The sequence below is a fragment of the Ovis aries genome, chromosome 12 (assembly GCF_016772045.2).
Source record: "Ovis aries strain OAR_USU_Benz2616 breed Rambouillet chromosome 12, ARS-UI_Ramb_v3.0, whole genome shotgun sequence".
NCBI lineage: Eukaryota > Metazoa > Chordata > Mammalia > Artiodactyla > Bovidae > Ovis > Ovis aries.
The window spans coordinates 53,418,229-53,429,854 of NC_056065.1; the positions used below are offsets into that span (position 1 = coordinate 53,418,229).

At 46.7% G+C, this 11,626-nt stretch overlaps 1 protein-coding gene across 1 annotated transcript in view; it reads left to right on the forward strand.

Annotated features, from left to right (window-relative positions):
* Positions 1 to 5,666, forward strand: part of LRRC38 (leucine rich repeat containing 38) — a 38,830-nt gene extending 33,164 nt beyond the window's left edge. Inside the window, exon 2 of the mRNA XM_027975880.3 lies at positions 555 to 5,666. Coding sequence (XP_027831681.1) covers positions 555 to 808 — 254 coding nt within the window. The 3' untranslated portion in view covers positions 809 to 5,666. The remainder of the gene's footprint in view (positions 1 to 554) is intronic.
* The last annotated feature ends 5,960 nt before the right edge of the window (positions 5,667 to 11,626 follow it).

Genomic DNA, 11,626 nt, shown 5'->3' on the forward strand with positions numbered 1-11,626 from the left:
CTCTGTCCACCTGCAAGGCCAGATATTATCAGGTCTGGATTAGAGTCTACTGAGCTTCTAAACCCTAGAAAGATGATATTCTCTTCCATCAACCACTCTTAGAGATTCAAAATCAAGAGTGCCATGCCTTAAAGTGGTGGTTCCTAGGGCCTGATTTCATGGAAGACTAATTTTCCACAGGCTGATGGCGGGGGGTGGGCAAAGGGATGGATGGATGGTTTGGGGGTGATTCAAGTGCATTATATTCACTGTGTACTTCACTTCTAATCTGATATTGCTGCTGATCTGATAGGAGGTACATGTTCATGACCTGGATGCTGGGGAACCCCTGTCCTGAAGCGGGTCAAGAGAGACCAGCACATTCTGGATTCTGCCATGTGATTACTGTGAGGCCTCTTGAAACAGTCTAAATTGCATTCAAGTCTGCTTTGTCCCCCTTTTGTGTTTGGGTGATGCGCCTGCTTTGCACTTGGTCAGCACTCACCTTGCTGACTTTTGGGCCATCCTGAGACACAGTCTAAACCTCTCTCTCATTCTTCCTGCCTTTTTCACAGGCCTGGACGAAATCCAGTGCTCCCTGCCCATGGAGAACAGGAGGATATTCCTGCACGAGCTGTCGGAGGCCAGCTTCAGTGAGTGCAAGTTCAGCCTCTCGCTCACAGACCTGTTTGTCATCATCTTCTCTGGCGTGGCCGTGTCCATCGCTGCCATCATCTCCAGCTTCTTCCTGGCCACCGTGGTGCAGTGCTTCCAGAGGTGTGCCCCCAACAAAGACACCGAGGACGAAGATGAGGATGAGGACGACTGAGCCACCCCCAACCCTTCCTCACTCTCTTGAACCCCAGCCGGTGGCTCCCCTCTGAGAAGAGAGGGAAATGCTGAAAGGGAGGAGAACTGACCATCAGTGCCCAGAGGAGCACATGCTTTGAGCCTGGCCCCTGGGTGCATCTGGTGAGACCTCCGATCTCGGAGTTTAGAATTCACGGAGTGGAGGAGCCAAGGAAGGATTCCCAGAGAAGAGCCTGCCTCGTGGCTTGAGATGTGTGCGCTGGGCGAAGGTGGCTGAGTCAGGCTTTGGAGCTGACAGCTGAGAGCAGCATAGGGGATGTGAAGACTGGAAGGCCTGACCTGCAAAGATGACTTTGTCCTATCCATTTCTCCTACTTGGACTGGGAGACCAGGCAGCCTCTCCTTCATCCCCAGAGGCAGCAGCCCAGATGGTGGGGACTGGAATTCAAGTCCTGGGAGCAGGACTTCTGTTCCTAAAATAGGCTTTGGCCACCTTGAGATGTTATGCAGAGAACAACCCATGTCTGGCTAAAGTGGCACTGAGGAAAAAGCTAAGACCTGGACAAAGGGTGTTTATCATTCTGTTTTGGTGAGTGGGTCAGGAAAGCTTTGTCGACAGAACTCAAACCCTGATGGTTATCCTGAGATTGCTGTTGTTGTCTAGACACTTAGTCGTGTCCAACTCTTTGTGACCCTGTGGACTGTAGCCCACCAGCCTCCACTGTCTATGGGATTTCCTAGGGAAGAATACTGGAGTGGGTTGTCATATCCTCCTCTGATCCTAAAAGGTAGCAATTCATAAAGGAAGGACAGTCAGTTCATACCTTTGCAATGGCCTCTGCTCAGAGTCTTCCCTCTAAAGTACAGCCAGGTGGTTCCCACTTGCCCTGACACCACCCCCAACCGTGAGTCCCACTTCCGCTGAATATCACCTGTTCATTTTGTGCTGGCACCATTCCAGACTTCTCATCTCCAGAACTTGCAATTAACTTTCCTGGAGGCCAGGATTCCAAAAAGCAGGTTACCTTGGACCAACAAAATGTTAAAAAAAAAACAAAACAAAACAGAACCCTGGGACTTGGCTTCTGAAAAGCCTACATCAGTGGCCTTAGGGTGTGTGTGACATTTCTTTGGAGCATAGGCTGTGACAGGCAGTGTTTTCCAGGATGTGGAATGCAGTGCTTTGATTCAGAGATAGTATGAAACAATGTCACACACCCGGCAGGTTGATGCAAGGTAATGGATGTTAGCATCATTGGACCTTGCTGGGGACTGACACTTAGGGGACTGGTGAGAAGCTCCTGGGATATTTCTGGGAATCATCTCTCCATTGTTTCCCATAATATATTCCTTATGTTTCTTTCTCTGTTGCTCCCCTTGAATTTTCTTTTTTCACTTTTAGTTTTTAATGACATTTATTTTTTTTAAAATTGGAGTATAATTGCCTTACAATGTTGTGTAGTTTTCTGCTGTACAACAACATGAATCAGCTATGTGTATACGTATCACCAACTCGATGGGCATGAGTTTGAGGAAGCTCTGGGAGCTGGTGATGGACAGGGACAGCTGGCGTGCTGTAGTCTATGGGGTCGCAAAGAGTCGGACATGACTGAGCGACCGAAGTGACTGACTGATACGTATACCCTCTCCCTCTCGAGCTCTCCTCCCACCCACACCCCCATCCTGCCCCTCTAGGTCATCACAGAGCACTGAGCTGGGCTCCCTGCACTGTCCAGCTGCTCCGCACTAGCTGTCTGTTTCATGGTAGTATATGTATGTCGATGCTACTCTCCCAGTGCGTCCCACCCTCTCCTCCCCACACTGTGCCCACAAGTCCATGCTCTATTTCTGCATCTCTATTCCTGCCCTGCAAATAGGCTCATCAGCACCTACAATGGAATATTACTCAGCCATAAAAAGGAACAACATTGGGTCATTTGTAGTGATGTGGATGAAAGCAGACTCTGTCATACAGAGTGAAGTAAGTCAGAAAGAGAAAAACAAATACCATGTATTAACACATGTATATGGAAGCTCCCTTGCATCTTTGCCTCCACAGAGAATTACTGAGTGCTTGCTAAGTGTTCTGGCCCAGGCCCTGTGGGTGTGCCTTTCATGATGAAGACAGAGCCCTTGCTGGCTTGGTCCTCATATTCTTATGGGGGAAACAGAAAACAAACAAGTAAACAAAACAGTAATTGCAGGTAGTGATAAGTGCTGTGAGGGAAATAAATGCGGTCTTGTGACAGAGTAGCTGCTTGGAGACAGTCGAGAGTGGATGATTGGGTGAATTAGCCGGGACTCTGCAGGGAAACAGCACCAATAGGAAATCATCTATCTGTCTGTCCATCTGTCTGGATTATAAGGAATTGGCTCAGGCAGTTATGGAAACCAAGAAGGCCCATGGTCTGCAGTCAGCCAGCTGGAGACATGAAAAATGCTAGTGATGTGATTCTAGTCTGAATCCAAAGGCCTGAGAACCAGGAGAGCCAAAGGTTAAGTTCTAGTTTGAGGGCAGGAAAGAACTCAGATCAAGTGGTCAGGCAGAGGGCGAGGGAGAAGGAGAGAGGCAGAGAGAGAGAGGGAGAGAAAGAGAAAGAAATTCCTCTTTCCTCCACCTTTCTGTTCTCTTCAGGCCCTTGATGGATTGGACGCTACCCACCCACTTTGGAGAGGGTGATCTGTTTACTCAGTCTGCAGATTAAAGTACTAATTGAATCCAGAAATACCCTCACAGACACATGCAGAAATAATGTTTACCAAATATCTGGGTCCCTTATGACCTAGACAAATTGATGCATACAATCAGCCATCACCCGGGGGCCTCAGATTGGGTTGCTTTGAGCACTAAATCCTGCCTCCTGTTCCCACCTCCTTGCCTCTCTCACTTCATCCCCCCTTTCCTTCTCTTTCACTCTCTGTCCCTACTCTTCTTTCTCTCCTTTATCCTTGAGGAGACTCCTGGTCACCCTTTCAGCCACCAGCATTGTTGGCTCCAGTGGAGGAGACCCCTGGCTCAGAGGGGCTGTCTTCTCAGAGTCTCTGCACAGGTGGAGCAGTGTGCCAGCATCTTCCCAGAGTTAATAGCAACATCTGTGGGCTCCACGCTCAGTGCAGGTAATGCTTCCACTGGGAAAACAATATAGACAAACACACTGGTCATCCTGAACCAACAGATACTGTTTAAATTCTTGTTGAAAGGCTCCAGCCATTATTTGTACCTTACTGCGAATGAAGGTATCTGGAGATGGTTTTTGATCAAGGGAGAGAACTCCACTGATGTTCGGCCATTGTAGGGAAGATAGAGAAGTTCATGGAGGAGGGGGCTGAGGGCTCAGAGGATGGGAGTTTGAGACACAGAACAGTCTATCACCAGCACCACTCCAGCCTAGCCACAGACTCAGATGAGACTTATGTGGTATTGGACTTGCTGTCATCACAATCTCTAATCCCCACTCCCGGGAGTATCCTACCAGGGACATAACTGAAGGCCCCGGATCCAACTGTTATTTTTGTTGTTATTTAGTTGTTGTGTCCAATTCTTTGCAACCCCAGGAGGGGTAGCCCACCAGGCTTCCTGGTTCATGAGATTTTTTTCCCCAGGCAAGAATACTGGAGCGGGTTGCCATTTCCTTCTCCAGGGGATCTTCCTGACCCAAGGATTGAACCTGCATCTCCTGCATTGGCAGGTGGACTCTTTACCACTGTGCCATCTCGGTAGCCCAATCCAACTGGACCTCTACCAAAGTCATGGTGTGTTTCTCCCAGAATCCTAGTGAGGTGGTGCCCCAAGCTGTGGAAACAGCATTACACCCTCATTGTAATAGGTACTGGTAGATGAGTTCCCTCTTAATGAGTCTACTTTATTCCTTTATCCCACCTCCAGTGGTTCACTGTGGTCAGCAGACTCAGTTGTTTGCTCAAATACAAAAGCCCTGCAGAGTACAGAAGCCAGGGGTCATATACTGAATGAACAGGTGAGTGGGGGAGAGGCTCCCTGGCTTGCTGGGTACCCACCAACCATCATTTTTGCCAGCCGCCACCCAGAGTTTTGGAAAGAATATGATTCTAGGGAAGAAGAAGAGTTTTAAAGTATTGCCTGTTGGAACAGTCATCTCCTGGATATAAAGTTCCCTTGAAGCAGTGGGGACACCATGGGGGACCTAGGGACATCTGTGGTCAAACCCAGGGAAACATGCTGACCAGGAGCTTAGCTCAACTAGGGAAACACCTTTTGAGAAGTGACATTGCACAAACAGTAGGTGATGACTTAGTGCTCCCTGACTTGCTGTTATGTCTCAAGATATTATTAGCAATAGTGATAATTCTGCATACCAGTCGAGGGCCTCCTGTGCACCAGGAATGTCCCTCTCCCAAGTCTCCACAAGTGTCATTTGGGTCTCAAACGCTACCTCCTCAGAGTCACTTTCAACACACTGTCAACTACAAAGTGGCCCTTGCCATCTACCTCTACAAGGATTAAATCATGTGCTACCACTGCTGCTGATTTTCAATACCTCCTGAAAGGAGCTCAGGATGGAGAGCAGAAATGAGGCACTCTGTGCTCTGAGAAAAACTGGCAGAAGAGTTCTTTGGATAGATATTTTCAGGAGCTGATTTTATGAGCTCAGTTATTGTATCTCCTCATGTCTAGAAAAGCACTAAAATTCTTCATGGTGATGACTGCTCCTCACGACTGGCAGAAAACTTCTGCAAAAAAATATGTGCTTCATTGCATGAACTCCCTCTTCACCCAAATCACAGACATACTGACCTTCCCCCCTACCTTTTTTGGAGCAGTTTCTCAGGGCTATGTGTATGCTGTCTCCTGGGCTATAGTCCTCCTTTTGCTCCCAAGTAAAACTTGACTCACAATTCTCATGGTGTGCATTTTTTTACATTGACAACATTACCCTGTATTATTTTTTGCACAGCATATACTATGGTCTGAAATTATCCCACATATTTATTTACATGTATATTGTCTACCTTTCTGGACTAAAGCATGAGCTCCTCAAGGGCAGGAACTCAGGCTCTTTGTGTCTCCAGCATTTGAACAGTAGTGGCACAACCAATATGCATATGGGGTGAAAGTGCAAACAAATGAATCCCAGGCACCATGAACTATAAACTTTACCAACTTGAGTGCTGCTAAAACACCTTGCAACTCCAGGAGTGAGCTTCTCGTTGTTGTTCAGTTGCTAAGTCATATCTGACTCTTTGCAATCCCATGGACTGCAGCACGCCAGGCTCCTATGTCCACCACTGCTTCCACAGTTTGCTCAAATTCATGTCCACTGAGTTGGTGATACAATCTAGCCATCTCATCCTCTGCCATCTGATTCTCCTCCTCCCTTCAATCTTTCCCAGCATCAGGGTCTTTTCCAATGAGTTGGCTCTTCACATCAGGTGGCCAAAGTATTGGAACTTCAGCTGTAGCATTAGTCCTTCCAATGAATATTCAGGACTGATTTCCTTTAAGATTGACTGTTTTGACCTCCTTGCAGTCTAGGAACTCTCAAAAGTCTTCTCTAGCACCAGAATCCAAAAGCATCAATTCTTTGGCACTCAGCCTTCTTTATGGTCCAACTCTCACATCTGTACAAGACTAATTGAAAAAAGATGTGCCTTATAAAAGTCGAGAGTTATGTTTTATTCAGTGGGGATTTTTAGGACTTCAAGCTTGGTAGGCAGCATCTCAAGTAACCCTGAGAACTGCTCCAAGGAAGTGAGGGGGTGAGCCAGATTATATAGGAGTTTTGTAACAAAGAGCAAGTAGTCTGAATGTTAAATGATTATTTTAATTAAAGAAGGCCAGGTATCTCAAGTTAAGGAGTTTAGCATTTTTCTATCTATGGGAAGATATAAGAGTCTGGGCTCACTGAAATCATTTCTTTGGTATGAGTTCTCTTGGGGCTCACCAGCTCACCATTGGCTGTGGCTGCAATCAGTGATGACTGTGATGTCCTTTGTTTACTGATATGGCAGAAAATATTCCATTTCTCAATTTCATAGATGAGGAAACTGAGGCTCAGAGAAGGTGGTAGATTATAGGACACAACAGAGCCAGGACAGATTTGTGGCTGTTGGGCTCCAAAGCTATGTTCTTGGTTAAAAGTTTATGTGTATTGAGAGCATTCTCTGGGCTAGATGCTGGACTAAGACCTTTGTGCAACTCACCCCCATAAGGCAGTATATTCATCAGGGTTCTCCAGAGAAACAGAACCAATAGAATGCATGTATATATATATATATATATATATATATATATATATATATGAACAGATTTATTTTAAGGAATTGTCTTGTGTGATTGTGGAGGCTAAGAAGTTCACATCTGCAGAAGGCTGGAGATCCAGGGAAAAGCTAGTGTATCAGTTCAAGTATGGTGGCATCTGCTGCATATCCCCTCTTACTTGGGGGTGGTCAGTCTTTTGTTCTGTTAAGGCCTTCAACTTATATGGCGAGGCCCACCACATTATGGTGGGCAATCTGCTTTCCTCAAAGTCCACTGATTGAAACGTTAATTTCATCTAAAAACACTCTCATAGAAACATCCAGGATAATGTTTGACCTCATATCTGGGAACCAGGGCCCAGCCAACTTGACACATAAAATAAATCATCATAGTTAGGTACCACTGTCATTTCTCCTTTGTGGGTTCATTGCCTCTATGTGGTCATTGAGAGATGGGATTTGGTCCTGTGAATAAATTACCCGGTTGGACATAGTTGATAAGTGATGGAGTAGGATTTGGCAAAGGATGCTGTGACTGCTGCATACCCTCTCTCTACCCAACTGCATTCCTGTCTCAGGTCAGCAGGGGCTGGCCTGGCAGGGACAGCACAGAGTGGCACATTTCTAGAGGCTGTGTGTTGTACTTCAGGAAAAGCAGCCTGCATTTGCTGGGTGCAACCAGGATGAGTTTATTTTGAGCCTCAAATTCAATATCGCAGACCCATTTGTGACAGTCAAAACCATCAAAATATCTTATCTTACCACCTTGCCCTCCTTAAGATCTAATGACCAGAGGATTCCAGCAACATCACAAATTATTTCATCTTATTGTAAAGATAGTGGATACCACAAGTACAGGACTTCCCTGCTGACTCAGCAGTAAAGAATCCACCTGCCAATGCAGGAGAGGCAGTTTCAATCCCTGTATTGGGAAGATTCCCTGGAGAAGGAAATGACAACCACTCCAGTATTCTTGCCTGATAAATCCCATGGACAGAGAAGCCAGGGTAAAGAATCTGAAGGACCAAGGGCATATATACATCCACCCAGAACCAGTGCCCTCTTCTAGCACATTCTCAAGACATCAAAATTTCCTGGATAAATGACTCCAAACTTGGGGGTAGGGGTGGGGGGAAGAGGGGGTGGTGGACCCTTCCAAGCATTCCTCCTACAGGGTGGACTGAAGGCCAGGCAGTGGATGTTGGCAGGGCATGTGAACAGAGGCTGGATTTTCATGCTGGGGCATCCAGTATAGGTATACAAGACCCCAGGAGGTCAAGATGGAGCAGGGGCTGGGAAGAGAAAGGGAGAGGTCTTAGATGACTTAGCTCTCCCCACATTCCCATATTCTGATGGACTAGGATTTGGCAACAGGTGCTGTGACCAAATTTCCAAGAATTCAAGAATCATCATTTAAACATCTTCCAAGTCATTAAGAAGGTATTTTTGTCAAGATAGCTGGGTGGAATGTTGCCTTAGCAGTTTATCTTTCTTTATGACTTATGAATGTGTAGGTATGGGTGTGTGGAGTGTATCTGTATTCTTGTCCAGGTTTCACAGATGTTACAGGTAAGCCTGGGTACCACAGCAGAGACAGAAGGGCAGACACGCACCCTGGCTGTGGCCCTAGGACTGGACACCACTTCTTCCCAAGGGCTTCCCAGGTGGCATTAGTGGTAAAGAATCTGCCTGCCAATGCAGGAGATGCAAGAGGTGTGGGTTCTATCCCTGAGTCGGGAAGATCCCCTGGAGTAGGAAATGGCAACCAACTCCAGTATTCTTGCCTGGAAAATTCCATGGACAGGAGAGCGTGGCAAGCTAGAGTCCATGGGGTCACAAAGAGCTGGACACAACTGAATGACTGAGCATACACGCTGCTTCTTCCCTATTTGGCTGGTCCACAGGAGCCTTTATACACCAAGGCTAAAAAGGGCACACACACTGATTGCTATCACCAGTGATGGAGAGGTTTGCATTGAATATTCATGTTTTCCCTTCCCTTCTCCATTACTTCCCCTCTTCTTCTTCATCCTGAACCTCCCCCTCTGACTTCCCCTCCTCCTCTTCTTTCTCCTCCCCACACCAGTGTTATAGGCCTAAACTTAAGGTATGTCAGTGGCTGGAGGTAGGTGGTTTTTCCACCTTTATTACATTTAACTGGACCCTGGAACACATCAAGACTCTGTTTCCTTAACATCCCACCACCACCAACTGGCCAACCTCAGACGCTGAGCCTTGGGCCTCTGCCATTAAATTTTTTAAAATGATCTCTAGTGGCCTTTAAGATTAGTGATTTATATTTTGCAAATGGTCTGTTCTCTACTGAAACTGCCCCAAAGCAGACATCTGTGGATTTTGTCTTTCGGCAACCAACAAGGTAGCCTGATTTTTTAAGACTCCAGGCTAATAAACACACATCCAAACTTTACATTGTTTTCCATACCAAATAATTTTTAGAAATAAAAATAAACAGGGTTCTCTGCTGTTTGCAAATGTGATCCATTTTCTGAAAACATAACTTTCCAGGGAGTAAATGAGTTATATTTTGGCCTTGGGAAAAATACAATGTGCTTTTCTGGTGAAACCTCACTTCCATGCACAGGGCGGTTAGTCATGAGCTCAGTTGCTCTCTGGAGAGCCTTTGGTGCCTGAGTTGGAGTGTTTTTTCCAGTACAGACCCACCATCCCTATTCAAGCCTTTGATTATGTATTCATAATTGGAATGAAGCAATCAGATGTCAGTCAGCGTCAAAAGGAGCCCTCAGGGGTGGAGGGTCAGCCTCCAGTGGAGCGAAGGCCTGTGCCCATAGCTCATGCCTTGGGCTGTGCCAGGGACCCTCTGGGAGCCTCAAGTCCTAGAGAGACACTGACTTTTTGGCAGAATTGATGAGAAAGAACACAATGAAACAATGGGAGGTATGCTCACCGCACACCCCCGACCAAAGGTGGTCCCTTCCCTCCTTCTCCAGAATCCTTGGGCATCCATAGAAAAGGGTGCCATTTCAAGAGATCAAGACCAGAGTTTGAATCCCAGCATCAGATAATAGGCCCCAAGAGCCAGCAGTCTGACAACCCCAGTGGGTAATCATAGGAGCTCAGTTCTCATTTCTACATGTTGTAATCAGTGCCCAGCCTCACTGCCAGTGGCCTGTCAAACCCAGCTGCATGTGGGGCTCGAGTCTGCATAAATGTCAGAGGCCACTTTCGCATGCATATCCCTGGGGTCCACTCATCAGGAATACAAATGAGGCCACATCAATACTCAGACTATATTGTCCTGGTGGATCCTGCCTGTCTGATGGCAGCAATGATACCCCACCCCCGCCCTACAGACACTACATATTTATGGGGATGGGGAGTGTCTCTCAGGCTTGAAATCTAGCATGAACTGGCTTCCAGCAAGCATCTGTCATTTCTGCTCAGGATTCATGCTTGCCCTGGGCAGCATGGCCTCCACCAGCCATACTGTGGCTCCTTGGGGACCACTCTGTCGATTTAAAAAATAGTCACAACCTAAAAGTTTAAGAGTTATGTTTTATTTGGTGGGAATTTTTAGGACTTCTTGTCTGGGAGGCAACATCTCAAGTAGCTCTGAGAGAACTGCTCCAAAGAGGCAAGGGGAGGAGTCAGGTTATATAGAAATTTTGCAACAAAGGGGAGGTAGTCTGAATGTTAAAGGGAAAGTCGCTCAGTGATGTCCGATTCTTTGTGATCTCATGGACTATACAGTCTATGAAATTCTCCAGGCCAGGATACTGGAGTGGGTAGCCTTTTCCTTCTTCAGGGGATCTTCCCAACCTAGGGATCAAACCTCCCACATTGCAGGTGGATTCTTTACCAGCTGAGCCACAAAGGAAGCCCAAGAATACTGGAGTGGGTAGCCTATTTCTTCTCCAGAGGATCTTCCCAACCCAGGAATTGAACTGAGGTCTTCTGCATTGCAAGCAGATTCTTTACCAACTGGGCTATCAGGGAAGCCCGTTGAACGTCAAAAGGTGATTATTAATGAAAGAAAACCAAATATCTCAAGTTAAGGAGTTTAGGGCGTTTCTATGCATGGGAAGATGCAAGAGTCTGGGCTCACTGAAATCATTCCCTTCATATGCATCTCAGCTAAGGGGACAGTATCCTGTGTTTTTCACATCCTTAGCTCCCTTGGGGCTCAGAGTAGGGAATGGCTGTAATCTGATGTCTGATAGGTTGCAGGTATTCTTCTTTCTGAGCGCCACTAGGGCTCACTGGCTCACACTGAAGGGCTGTGATAGCTGATGATGACTATGACATCCTTTGTTTACTGATATGGCAGGAAATATTTCACTTTTCACCTCCCCACACCATCCCTGCCCTGTCCAGGTGTATGATCTCAGACTGCCATTCCCTCTTTCACATCCCTGGGGTGTTTCCCACAGATGTGGGGACAACCCCCTCCATAGGGTTAGGTTAGATTAGACCCTAGGCCAGGCTTAGAACCAGACCCCCTAAGAAATTCCCAATTTCCCCACCTCTCTGGCTTCCTCCCTCAGTTTTCCACTCCAGTTTATCAACAAGAACAAATAGATTCCCTGGGCAGGGCTGCCCCTACCTGCAGCCATGGCCATTA